The 14,646-nt window shown below is 40.7% G+C and overlaps 1 protein-coding gene across 1 annotated transcript in view; it reads left to right on the top strand.

Annotated features, from left to right (window-relative positions):
* The first annotated feature begins 8,144 nt into the window (after positions 1-8,144).
* RAB39A (RAB39A, member RAS oncogene family) overlaps positions 8,145-14,646 on the top strand; it is a 29,920-nt gene continuing 23,418 nt past the window's right edge. Inside the window, exon 1 of the mRNA XM_044666294.1 lies at positions 8,145-8,371. Within this exon, the coding sequence (XP_044522229.1) occupies positions 8,145-8,371 (227 nt within the window). The remainder of the gene's footprint in view (positions 8,372-14,646) is intronic.

Genomic DNA, 14,646 nt, shown 5'->3' on the forward strand with positions numbered 1-14,646 from the left:
CAGAGTTTGTGCTTGGGCCCCTGTCTGCTTTTTTCTGCTTTGAATTTTCTTTCCTGAGTAGGTGATCAAACTGTGGCAGCACCAAGTTTCCCCTTGTCCCTTGGGAACTTGCCTTAAGGGAAGTCCCAGAATGACCTTGTCTTAGACTAAACATTAAAGTACCCAAAGATCTTGGCTTAGAATTAGTATGACATGGGCACTGTGCAGAGATGGCAAGGACCCTGTACCCCTTAACTCAGGCAGACTGTGAATAAGGGAATTCCCTTCCCCCTTTCCTGCCCTTGTGATGCCTGAGCCAAAGACCATTATCCTTGGACTTCCTTTGAGTTAAGGTAGACAGAGAGATACACCTCAGAATACTTGGGCAGTCTAAGCCCTGAGGGTCTCAGACAGACCCCGCGCCTCATTGAATGCTTGAGTACAAGGAGTCACTTACACACTACTGAAGAGAATACAAAAAGACCAGAACTGGGGCACTTGGGAAGCAACCTCCCATGGTTGTTCCCCTCATGCTGTCTTGCTAGCCATGGATCCTATCTTACTAATAAACCTTTCTTTTATTTTAAGCTAAGCCTGGAGTCCTCTCATTCTTGAGAAAGGTTTTCTTCCCGAACCCAGGGGTTCACCATTGCACCCCTATAACAAGTAGATATAACCAAATCTTAAGTATTTTTGTCTTATAAATTCCTCCCATTGTATCAGAGTCCTTTCCCAGGTAGTCTGGACTCCTTCCCTTGTTTCTAATGTAAAGCTTAACCTTCCTGTCCTATATTCCCCCAAAAGTATATAAGACCCCAAGTTCTTTAGCTCATTGGAAAAATCTCCTTTTGAGGTGCTTTTTCCTGGAGACATTGTTCCCAGAATTAAGAGCTTTGTTTCTGTGTAGTATTTAGTGTAGTGGCAGATCACAGCACTGCATTCCTTGTCCTGATTAAAGACTTGCTCCTTTTAACTACTTTAGTGGTTTTGTGATTTTCAAAGTGAACACTAGTCTTTTTTTTTTTTATGAAGGTAAATCTTATAGTCACCTTTTTTTGTATTTAATTTTTACTTTATTGTTGTTGTTCAGTTATTTCCAACTATTCCTGATCCTGTGGACCATTGCTATCCATGAAGTTTTTCTTGATGAGGATGCAGGCTGGAGTAGTTTGCCATTTCTTTGTCCAGTGGAACCTTTTGATAGGTAATCAGAGGTTAAGTGAGTTGCCCATAGTCACATAGCTAGGAAGTGATTGAGACTGAATTTGAACTCAGGTCTTTCTGACTCCAGTCCTAGTTCTTTTAATCACTGAACCATAACCACCTTAATTCTTACTGTGTGAAGTGGAAATTGAGGAGACCTTGAAAATATCAAGGTATACCCTCTTTAACCACTATTCAAAAATATGAAGGGAGAAACTATCACTTAAAATATAATGCTTAATTGAGAGAAATTGGAGGGGGGAAGGCTCTGTCTGAAGTAATTGACCCAAGACAGAATGCCCCACCCCAAGGATTTACAAAGAAAATATGGGCATTGCCTCAAGCCAATCCACCTAAGACAATGTAATGAATATGGGTCTGTAGCTAGTAATAATAATGCCAGGAGGAGGAGCTAGCTATAGAGAGGTTGGTATAAGCCAGTACCAGGGGCAATCATGAAACTGAATATGAATGAATCAAAGATTCAGCCCCAGGCTAGCAGAAAGATAGGTGAAACTCTCCTTTGCTAGGAACCAAACTCCTTTAAGGTGAATGTTCTTCAGCCCCTGTCCTGAAGAGGAAGTGACTTCCTATTGGTGTTTTTAGAAGTGAGACAGTGTTAACTTAGAAAAAATGCAGAACTATTAAATAGTCATAAAACCACTCTTTAATCAAGGGAAAGGGGGATTAGGGCTACTTGGCCTCTTTGGCAGAGCTGCGCCTTGTGCAGAGTCCAAGAATTGAACACTGCTTCGCTCTGCTCCCTGACCCCCCTGGGAGTGACACTGTGCTAGATGAGGACTCCAAGGAACAAAGGAAATTGGGGAACTTATATACCATTTGGGAAGATCCAGGGGCTGGGAGAGATGATTGACATTATACTGACAGGATACAATCAAGCTTGGGAAAGGAATCATAGCTAGAGGCTAGGGTGTAGGGGAAGGGGCTGCTTACACAATGGATACTAAAGGATGGTCCCTGCCCAGGTGTATCCTCCTGGGTAAGGGTCCCTGATACTATGGGGAAGACTACCCAAGACAAAAGGGTATTTAGCATTTACCCTGGGGTCCATTATTCAGTCTGCAACAGCTAGCCTGAGATTCCCTTCAGGGTAGATTCTCAGGGGAACAGGAAACAAGCACAAGCTTTGGGGTCTCCAACCTTCAAGCTATTTCTAAAACTTGGGGTTCATCAGATCTCACTAAGCCACAAGTTTGGGGACTCTAGATTCCATGTTGACAACAGGAAGGGAGATGTGGCACTTCCTGTCCATAGTAATGGAGTTTATCTCTGTTGTAGCTTTTCAGAATCTTTAGGAGTTGTCCCTGCTTGGCCTTAGATGGGGTAGGCAAATGACCACAAAGTTCTTACATTAAAGCCAAGGGGTTTATTGATAAATGGGTATAGGTATAAAGGTATTGGAAAGAGGGTTAGGCAAAACTAAGAACTAACTAACAGCTTCCTTGTTAACTCTAAGTTTAAGGTGTTGAAAGACTTACTGGAATGCTCTTCAGCTGACCCAAGGGACCAGCCCTGGGTCAGAAAATAAAGTGATCTCTTTTGTTGGAAATAAACTAATCTTTGGTAAAGGAATAGTTGGTGAATCATATGATGTTTCTATTTGGCTTGCAGTGATACTTTGATCCTACATAGCCTAAGAAACTAATTCCCATATTCCCACTCCCACCTCCCAGGGCCCCAGAAATCCCAAGAGGTGGAAGAACAAATGAGAAGTGAGAAGACCAGTAGCCAGGGGTCTGCAAGCTCTTATATACCCTGGCTCCAACTGCCAGATGCCACCTGCCCCCTGGCTCATGCCAAGTTCTATATTCTAACTTGGGCAAACTGCCAACTTGACCCATGAAAATATAGCAGTATGATTTTCTATATTACAACAACTGCCCAAAAATTCACAGAAAAATTCCTCCTTCATAGGAGAATCCTGATGCAATCAAGCCTCCTTGAAGGGATTATAACATTTTTACAATGTTTGGGGACAGAAAGCTGAATAGCTTTACAATGGCCATTCAAGCTAATTAACATCTTCAAGAAATTGGAGGGTAGCTTTATAGTGGGTACATTCAAGCATTTTAACATTTTAAAGAAATGATCAGGAAATTGGAGACGGATACAGAGAGAAGAGTTATGGAATGGATTATTTGGGAGGGGCTGATCCAGCCATTGGGTTTGACTATCTAAAAGAAGTCTCTGATATAAAGGAAGAGGCTTCTAAAACAAAAGGGTACTCAGGATTGGCTATGAAGATTTGATCATGGATACTTCAGGGTCTAAGAACACACCAACTTTAGACTCCTGCCTCAGGCAAATTCCCAGGCAAACTATCTTAAGGCTGTAAGGCTTTTGTCCTGCTTGAAGGGGGGTGGGGTGGGGAGGGTAACCCTATCTTGAAGGAAGAAGAGAAATGGATGGGGGTGGGGAAGAGGACCAGTTTTTACTTTTAATAACTTGAGAATAACACATTAATTTCTCACTCTACACAGGCCTGAAGTTGACATATGTCTTCAAGGATAGGTAACTTTGGGGAAGGGGAGGCCCTGAGGTTGACCGTGACTGGCATGGGCAAGTGACTGGGAAAGGACAGGGAGATTGAAGAAGTTGTTAATCAGGAGATATGCAGATCTCAGAAAAGTGGAATATGCATGCCATCTTTAGCCCTTTATTGGTGGTCATCAGGATAGGCTATAACAGTTTAGTCCCCTAAACTTCTGGGTTTTCTGTATCCCACTCCATTTCCCCCTCTCTTTATTTCTAGTTTCCACTAAAAGACCAAGAGTCATTCCTCAATATAAGTGGTCAAATGTTAAGAATAAACAAACATTTTTTCAAAAGGATTATTTTTACAATGTTATTATTTTATAAATTATCCTTCAGACTCTACTAATTCTTCATTAGTTTATCAAAATCTTCAAGATTGTACATCCTTAAAATGTACAACCTCAAAGAGGTTGTATAGTTAGGTGAATTATATGACTATGTACTGTATATAGACATATAGACACATGTGTTTAGGTACATGTTGTCTCCCCCCCCCAACAGAATCTGGAGTTTCTTTAGGACAAAGAGCAGTACCTAGCATGGTGCCTGGCACATGGTAAGCATTTGATAAATGTTTTTCAATTGGTTGACTGATTGGCATATGGAAAGCATATTTAGAAATCAGTTCATGTGGTTAGCAAGTTCAATATGAATAAGTACAGCTATGTAGCAGACAAAAAAGCTACTGAGATCATAGCCTGCATTAGTAGAATTATCATGTGCAGAGTAAGGGAGGTAATTATTCCATTGTACTCTGTCCTTTTCTAGTGCACTCTATTCAATTCTGGGCACTGCATTTTACAAAGGATCTCAAATAGCTAAAGCACACCCATTGAAGGGTAACTTGGATGGTCAGAGGATTAGAAACCATTCCAAATTATATCACTTAAGAAGAGCTTGATAGCTGACCTCCAATATCTGTCTCTGGAAGAGAATGTAGATTTATTCTTCTTGGCCTCAAAGCAGAACTAGGGTAAATGGATAAAAAAATATATGAAGGAATATTCCAACTCAACACACAGTCAAATTTTCTAAAACTAAAATCTGTTCCCAAATGAAACGAGTTTGGTAGAGAGGTTCCCATCATTATTGATCTTCAGTAGAAGTTGGAATGTCCACTTTTGAAAGATTTGCAAAGGATAATTTTTACCCTAGGAATTGGCCAATGACGGTGATGATGAGAGACTTGAGTGCCCAAACTGCATCCTCACTCTGCATGTGAGCCCCCTGTTTAACCCCAGATAGGGGAGGGAGGAAGCACTCCCATTAACTACTGGGCAGAGGAGTGGGTAGTGTGAGAAATGTCCTCAGGGACATAGAGAGGGAGAGGGGAACAGCCCTCTCCCAACACCAGTGCCATAGGTTTGCCAACATAGGCCTAGGGTTTCAGAGGTTCAATTAATTTAGATTCTAGGTTCTGAATATTTCATGTTCTCCCTCCTCCCTTTCAGGGTTAGATTATGCTCCAGAGCAACTGAATTAAGAATTTGAAGCACTTTGAGAGAGAGAGAGAGAGAGAGAGAGAGAGAGAGAGTAAATGTCTTACCCCTTTAGAACTTTGTGCTGTGAACCTAGTCTAAACTTCCTTGTTCCTCCTGACATGGGCATTGTGCAGAGACGGCAGGGATCCTGCACCCCTTAATTCAGGAGGGCTGTGAACAGGGGAATTCCCTTTCCCCCTTTCCTGCCCTTGTGACGCCTGAGGCAAAGACCTTTATTCTTGGACTTCCTTTGAGTTGAGGTAGACAAAGAGATACAACTAGGGAACACACTTGGACAGACCCCGCACCCCTTTGAATGCCTGAGTGCTAGGAGTCACGTAGACACACTACTGAAGATAATACAAAAAGGCCAGAACTGGGGCACTGGGATGGGGGGGGGGGGGAAGCCTCCCATGGTTGTTCCCCTCATGCAGTCTTGCTGGCCATAGATCCTATTGTTAACTTAGAAAAAACGCAGGACTATTAAATAGTCATAAAACCACTCTTTAATCAAGGGAAAGGGGGATGAGGGCTACTTGGCCTCTTATGCAGAGATACGCTTTGTGCAGAGTCTAAATGAACACTGCTTTGCTCTGCTCCCTAATCCCCCTGGGAGTGCCACCCCACTAGATGACCACTCCTAAGAACAAAGGAAATTGGGGGACTTATAAACCATTTGGGAAGATCCAGGGGCTGGGAGAGATGATTGACATTATACTGACAGGATACAATCAAGCTAGAGAAAGGGATCATAGCCAGAGGCTAGGGTGTAGGGGAAGGGGCTGATTACACAATGAATATTAAAGGATGGTCCCTGCCCAGGCGAGTCTTCCTGGGCAGGGTCTCTGATACAATGGGGAAAACTACCTAAGACAAAAAGGGTATTTAGCATTTACCCTGGGGTCCATTATTCAGTCTGCAACAGCTAGCCTGAGATTCCCTTCAGGGTGGATTCTCAGGGGAATAGGGAACAAGCACAAGCTTTTGGGGTCACCAACCTACAAACTATTTCTAAACGTGGGGTTCATCATACCTCACTAAGCTACAAGTTTGGGAACTCTAGATTCCATGTCGACACTATCTTACTATTAAATCTTTCTTTTTATTTTAAGCTAAGCTTGGAGTTCTCTCATTCTTGAGAAAGGTTTTCTTCCCGAACCCAGGGGTTCACCATTGCACCCCTATAACACTCCTAGTTCTATTAAAATAGCCTACATTTTCACTAAGGTAAGAAAGCCAGTGGGCTTATGGCTTTGACATAGAAGAGTTTGGGAGTAGACTGAAAAAGGGATCATCTGAATGGGTAGTAAGCCACCCAAAAGATGCATTCATTAAGAATTTTGTTCAATTACAAATATAAGTAATCAAGCCAGCCCTCAAGTTGTTTACTTTCTAATGGAGGAATATTATACATACTGGAGAGAGGAAGAGATGTAAATGTAAATGGTAGGTAGAAACTTCCAGAGAGGCTTGAGGACAGGTGGAAACATGGTCATCTCTCCAAGATACTTTTAAGACAATGAATACTTTGTTTTTCATTGTCCTAAAGTACTTTTTCCAGGTTGGGGGGCAGGAGGAATAGGTGATTTCATTAATATGAAATTTCTTCTGAAGTTGACACACATTCTGTGGATTTACTTTGTCTTAGGAAGTTGCTTGAAAGTCCCTTACTTGTCAGAGGGAAGATCTTGAACCCAACCGAGGTCTTACAGAATACAGGGTTGATCCTCTAACCACAACACAGTACTTAAAAAAAAAAAAAAGTCAAAACCTCAGTGAATCCCTGGTGCCAAAGACCTTAGATGAGAAAGAAGGAAACTGGGGCAAGAAGATATGAAAAATGGGAAGGAAATAAAGCTAAGATTAGAGAAAGTTGATCTGTCTTTTTTTTGGAATATGCTTATGCAGTGATTTGTGCAGGATTTTTTTTTTTAACCCTTACTTTCAGCTTAGAATCAATACTGTAATGGGGAATGTGGGTCAAATGACTTGCCCAGGGTCACACATCTAGGAAGTATCTGAGGTCACTTTTGAATCTGCGGCCTCCAGTCTCTGGGCCTGGCTCTCAATCTACTGAGCCACCCAGCTTCCCCCTGTTTTTTGTTTTGTTGATGGACCTTGGGCCAAATTCCCTAAGATGACTGTAAGTTCTCTAAGAATAGAGATTGTGTCCTGAGGAAACTGAGGCTAAGAAGACAAATGAGTCTTTAAGGACTCAGGGTCGGTGAAGAATTTGAACTCAAGTCTTGAGGCCAGGAGTTGGTCCTACCTATTGTATTTTGTGTGTACTGAACTTTGTAGGCCTCCCCTCCCTTTCCCAGCAATAGACTCAGCACGTCACGGTTCAGAATAAATCTCTGTCCAATTGAACTGGGTTGAGCTGCTACTCTCAGCCCCCGACTCTTAGAAACCTTACTTTTCGTTGGCTAGGATTTGTCTCCAGCGACCGCTTTTGCTTTGTCCTCATTGGCTAACTTTGCCATCAATCTCTTCCCGACATCCAATTCCCCAGCCTCGGGCCCCGCCCACTTTCCTAATTCCTGAAAAGGAAAGCCCAGTCCCTCGCACTGCGCTAGGTGAGCAGTCTGTTGTCTGGGGCGTCTCTGGTTCCTGCTCCCGCTCACGCGCTGCGCCCCGCCTTGCCCCGCCCCGCTGGGGTGTCCTCAAGCCTCTCTCAAAGGTGGCTCGAGCTCTAGCCGCAAGCCCCGCCCTCGCCTCGCCCTGGGCCCCGCCCCTCGTCTCCTGGGTGGAGACCCTGGCTGGCGAGGCGGGAGGAAAGTGCTGGAAGGAGGCGACTGGGAAGGCGTGAGTCGGTGCTGAAGGGACAGTTCCCGCAGGGAATCTTCCGCCCCGAGCCCAGGTAGCCCGACCCAGAGGCACCTTCTCCAGCTCCCGAGCCCCGCGGCCGCGAACGGGATGTGAACCATGGAGGCCATCTGGATCTACCAATTCCGGCTGATTGTGATCGGCGACTCCACAGTAGGCAAGTCCTGCCTCCTGCACCGTTTCACTCAGGGCCGCTTTCCCGGGATCCTGTCCCCCGCCTGCGACCCCACGGTCGGCGTGGATTTCTTCTCCCGACTCCTGGAGATCGAGCCCGGCAAGAGAATCAAGTTGCAGTTGTGGGACACGGCCGGGCAGGAGAGGTTCAGGTACCGTCACCCATGCCAGCTTCCTAGGCTGACCCAGCCCCCGCCCACCCCGCTTCTGCCTCACCAATTTGCCCCGCCTATGCCCGAACGTCCTAAAGCTTCCTCCCTTTTCCCTGTTCTCACTTCCTTCGCCTGTACCCTTGCCTACGCAAATACGACCCCTACTCCCTCTCCCCTTCTAGGTTAACTTCTAAATTCGAGACGCCCCTCCCCCCAATTCTTTCCCCCGACCTCTACTATCTTGGCTCACCTCTTCTCCCTCTTGGCGCTCCCACCCTTCTCTGGACCATTCTGGTCCACGAACCCCAGCTCCCATCCTGAGCTTTGAAACCCTTTATCTCATGCCCCCTATTTCTCCCATATTGCCGTACCTCATGAGTCATATGTACGTCGCCTTCATAGACATCATACTTGGATTTTGTGGAGCCCAATCCCTTGAATATAGCATGGTCTTAATAATCATTTAGAGGATTTACGGCAAAAACTGCTCCATACTAGTCTGACTGCATGAGATCACTGAAAACCGTCTGGAGGGAGATGAATGGGATAATGGTTTCTAGAGCCAGCTACTCAGTAGTATTTCAAAAGGTGGTGTCAGGACGAAAGTTCTTTCAAATCCTGCCTTAGAATATATGTCACATTCATGTCACATGTGTGACCATGGGCATTTGACTTAACTTTCCTTGGTTTTAGATTTGTCATCCATGGGATAAGGGCGTTGGGACCGAATGACCTCTTGAGATCCAGTCTAGTTCTGGTTCTATAATCCTGTGGTAAGCATAGGGATAGATTTCCACAAAATTGGACAAAACAGAGGACAGAACAACTTGGCTGAGAATTTTTAAAGGTGTGAATCGCCTTCAGAAGTTTCAAGCACTAAGATGAGGTACTATTTAGGAAAGAAGACATCCTGTGATTTTTTTAAACCAATTACATGTAATAAATTTCTGCATAAGTTTTCAGAAATTATATGGTCGAACTCCTCTTCCCTTATGCTCTCCTAGAGATAGCAAGCCATTCAGTCTGGGTTATACATGTATTATCATGCAAAACATTTCCACATTGTTCATTTTAATAAGGGAATAATTATATAAAACCAAAATCCCAAACATAAACCCAAATAAACAAGTGAAAAATGGTATATTTCTATCTGTGATCTGCATTCCAACTCCAAAAGTTCTTTCTCTGGAGGTGGATAGCATTTTTTTTGTCTTTAAGTTCCTCAGAATTGTCCCATCCAGTGATTTCTGAGAATTTGTTTTTGTTTCTATATTAAATGCTTATTTAACTTTCTTAAGGTAGAATATGGTAGTGTTAAAATTGTATCATTGCCTAATAGTATATGAAAAAGTTAAAATGTTCAATTTCGAAAATGATAGCTATTATAATAGCTGACTTTTATAAAGTTTCCTATGTGCTAGGCACTGGGCTAAACCTTTTACAGTTATCTCATTTGATCCTCACAACAACCCTAGGAGATAGGTGCTATTATTATTGCCATTTTACAGATAAAGAAACTGAGACCAATAATTGGTTGAATGATTTGCCCAGGGGCCATACAAATAAAATTCTCAAGAATTTTTTAAAAAGAGCAAAATATTTTTCCTTTTCTAAGCCTTACAAAATAATAGGATTTTACCAATTACGTGTAATAACAAATTTTCACATAAGTTTTCTGAAGTTATATGATTCAAATTATCTCCTTTACTGCCTTACTTCCTGGAGCTGACCTGCAGCAATTAGATCTGGATTATGGATGTATTATGTAAAATATCAAACTACTAGAATTTTATAATCAAAAGATAAGTTAAGAATTGATCCAATCTTCTTGATCAATGACATGTAAAACCCAGTGGAATTACTGAATGGGGATTGGAGGAGGGGAGGGAAAGAACATGAATCATGTAACTATGAAAATATTCTAAATCAATTAATTAAATAAAAATTTCCAATTAAAAAAAGAATTGATCCAATCTAACTTCCAGGGTTATAGCTAGTTAGACAAGATTATAAATCAAGGCTCCAGATCAGTCACCAATCAACAAACATTTTTCAGATGCCCAAAATGAGCCACTACCTTAAGGATTCACAATTAGGCAAAGAGGGAAGGCAAACAGGTCAGACTGTAGGTAAGGAGCAATACCCAAATGTTATTTTTTATATAAGCTTATTACATTTTTAATGCCAGAAATTCCATTTACCATGGCAAAAGTGCATCAGAGTGTAGTGGCAAGGGTGGTATTAATGGAGTAAGATATTTGGCCTTTGAAATCCTAGTTCTATGTTACTTAATGCCTGTGTGACCTTAGGCAAGTCATTTAGCCTATTTGGATTTTAGTAACTTACAAAGTTGTTTCCCTCTTGACTATTCTTCACTACTTTGAAGATTCAAAGCCTTTGGTAGTGTCAACCTTAAACACAGAACCACCAAAGTAGTTAAAAGAACAAGTCTTTAATCAGGACAAGGAAGACAATGCACAGAGTCTCTGGGATAAAGCACCTCCAAAGGAGATTATCCCAATGAGCTGCAGAACTTGGGATCTTATATACCTTCTGGGGAATAAAGAATAAGAAAGACAATTGATTGGCTTACAAAGGAGTCTAGGGCAGGAGGAGACGAGTCTGTGACTGGGCTACCTCTGAGAGGCCTATGATACAATGGGAGAAGAGTGCTTGAGATTTGATTATATCTAAACTGAGATTTAGTCTGGTACTTCCCTGAAGGCATTTTCCCCGAGGGTAAAGGTGGTTCCAAAAAACAAAGTTATTAGTAGAGAGCAACAAATTAAGGGTGAAATTTTCAAACCCTGAACTGGGCTTTATCATACCTCTGCTATTGACTCCTAATCCATTGCTCTTTACATTATACTGTTCTATTTAAACATATGGACCAACATTTTTACTGTTATTAGGGTAAGGTATATATTCAGAGAGGGGAAATAACTGAAAAGTTTGGGAAAGATAGGCATTACTGATTAAGATTTCATATAAAGAGGTGCTTAGTCATGTATATCACATGTTCAATAACATGATAGGGTTGTAGGAGTGGAATTTTCCAATGAAGTCTTTTTTTTTTCCTTAACCTCCCACTAGACCATCCTCAGTGGAGTTCCAAATGATGTTGTGTTTTTTGTTGTTGTTTTTTTTTTCACTTCTCTCTACACCATTATCTTCCATGATGAGATCAGCTTCCACATGAGCACACTAAACAACAATTCAAGACCTTATTTTATATTCTCAAATCTGATGTTGAAATGTAGAACATACATCACTCCCTCTTCATATACTCTGCACAGTAGACAAATTGGCCTACTTGCTATTCCCCAAACTTTGTAATCTACCTTTCTCCTCCATGCCCTGGCACATAAGCTGACTCCTAAACCTAAAATGCGCTCTGTCCTAATTCTTACCTCTTAAAAGAGCATGGGTTTCCAAGGGTTAGCTCATATGCTTCATCCTACAGTAAGCATTTCCTGATTCTTTACCCTCAAACTTCCTATTCCCTATATTCCCCCCATCTCTTCACATCCCTCATATTATCTTGTATTTGTGTCATCTATCTCCTAATAGAATGTAAGTTCTTTAAAAGTAGTAGTCCCTACTTTTATTTTTGTATTCACATTGCCCTGCACTTGGGAGGTACTATTGAACTGAATGGATGTATGTGAGCTACTTAGCCCTCCCCTGATATAAATACCAGACCTTTGACAAAGAGTAAGCGAAGATCACTTGACTTAGGTGGCAGGGGATCTGTAGTCTAGTTGGAATTCCAAAGCTGTATGATCAGAGCAAGTAGCTTCATAACTCTGAGCCTTAGAATAAGATCTTTAATGTGTCTTACACTTTTAACATACTATGAATTATTAGGGGTTATTTGTGCTGTCAACTTGAAATCTGGGGGACCCCAATGTTTGCTCTCTTGTCCCAAGAGTTTGCCTCTAAGGGAAGTGACCAAATCTTCCAGTCTCAGACTGAACAATAGACCTTAAAATAAAGGATAATACTAGCTTAGGTGGCAGATCTAATTAAATGCTAAGTTCCTTTTTTGCCCTAGTAGGTTCTCCCATTGTGTCAAAGTCCTTTCTCAGGTAGCCCAGCCCTTGGCTGGATTTTTCCCTTTTGTTTCCATTGTAAAACATCAGCCTCTTCTTGATAATTTTGTCTTTTAATTTCTCATTTCTTAGACATTGTAAAGCCAATCAATCATATTTCCCAGGCCTTAGTTCCCCAAAAGTTCTATTGTTCTCTGGAGAATTATCTAGCATGGTGATTCTCTGAGACACTGTCTCCAGAGTCCCCAGGATTCCACTCTGCACTTGTGGCACCTGATATTAAGGACCTGTCCTGTCTCTTTCCTGATTAAAGATTTGGTTTTACTGAATACTTTAGTAATTCTGCGTTTTTCTAGGGGGATTTTTTGCTCCTGGATTCCTTTTTGTTTTGGTTTGTTTGTTTGCTGGATTCTTTCATTTGTGAGCTAAAGCAGATGTGAATCAAGATATTTGAAGATAATTTTCTCAAATTCTCAGCTGGGAGGCTCAGTGGATTGAGAGCCAGACCTAGAGACCAGAGGTCCTGGGTTCAAATGTGGCCTCAGACACTTCCTAGCTGTGTGACCCTGGGCAAGTCACTTAACCTCCATTGTCTAGTCCTTACCACTTTTCTGCCTTAGAGCCAATACATAGTATTGACCCCAAAACAGAAGATAAGGGTTTAAAAAAAATTCTCAGTATTTAGTATGGTATTTTTTTCATTTCTATTACATTTATAGCATCCTGTAAGGTAGTTACATGAAACAGAATAAACATTTTAAAATTTAAAATTTAATTAAATAAAATTAAAATTTTAAATTTAAAAAAATCCACTGACAAAGATTTATTAAATACTTTGATTTGATTTCTTAGATTTTTTTTCCTTGTAACCAGACCTATTTTTTACTAATCAAATAATTGAGAATAAAGTTTTATTAATACATTTTATTACTTTGATATTTATTATAGATATTCTGTCTTAAAAGTATAATGCATGTGTATTTGAACTAGTTTCAAATATTTCATTCATCAGAGTACTTTACTTCTCAAAGTAAGAAGGAATAAAATAAAAAGAAAAACAATCACTATTAAAGCATTTTCTATTATCTAAGAAATGAAAGGGTGTTTTTCTTATAGATAGGAGTATAAGTTTTATTCCAAGGGAAGGTATGGTGATTATACAAAAACAAACTATTAAGAGTTTATGAAATATGTTTTGCATGATAACAAATGTATAACCTGGATCAAATTTCTTGCCAGTTCTGGAAAGGGGGTAAGAAGACAAATTGGGTCAAATAACTTCAGAAAATTTATGTAGAGGTTTGTTATTTGCTAAAATAAAATATTTTTATAAGAATTCATAAAACCTGACTATCATATTTGAAGATTTATTATCAGTTTATATAAGGAGCTTAGGTGGTTCAGTGGATAAAGCTTTGTTTGGAATCAGAAAGACGTGAATTCAAATCCAGCCTCAGTCTCTAGCTAGACCCCATGTAAGTTACTTGCCTTTTGTTTGTTTTGTCCAGGAGCGAAAGAAATGGCAAACTACCTCAGTAACTTTGCTAAGAAAATCTCATGGATAGCATGGCATGCTGTGGTCTATGGGGTCATGAAGAGTTAGACATAAATGAAAAATAGTGACAATCAATTTTAAAGTCACTCTAACATGAAAAAGTGTGGAAGGCCAATAAGAGAAATAGTCTCAAATAGATAAAAATCTGACACTCCTCTTTTGACCTCTTTTATGATCCATACCTTTTCTTATTGGAAAAACATTATAGACTTATTGAAAAGCTTTAAATTCCTAGCAAACCAGATGGTACAGAGTTAACAATTTCTCTCCTTGATAATTAAGAAGCCTGAACTCCAAAAAAAAATATATATTACTTAGACAATCAAGACTAGAAATAGACAAAGCTAGACAAGACTTTATCTGACCAGATACAATCCTGTAAATCAAGAATACAGGACTCAATTTGTCTAGGATATCTATGAAATATATTTCTGCTCCCAGAATTAACCTCCTACTAATTGGTGGTTGGAATTTGGCCTTTGACCCTGGACCTATCTCTCTACTTTTTAGACTTTAATGGGTTTTTGTATAATTTGTAACCCCTTCACAGCTGTGATTCTTTCTCTGTGCTCTTTGTGTGAAACCAGTATATATTAAACTCAAGACTCCATGGCAAGTTGGAGCAGTTATGAGCTAAGCATTTAGTCTTAACTGTTCTCATTCCATCT

The sequence above is a fragment of the Gracilinanus agilis genome, chromosome 3, assembly GCF_016433145.1.
Source record: "Gracilinanus agilis isolate LMUSP501 chromosome 3, AgileGrace, whole genome shotgun sequence".
NCBI classification, from domain to species: Eukaryota; Metazoa; Chordata; class Mammalia; order Didelphimorphia; family Didelphidae; genus Gracilinanus; species Gracilinanus agilis.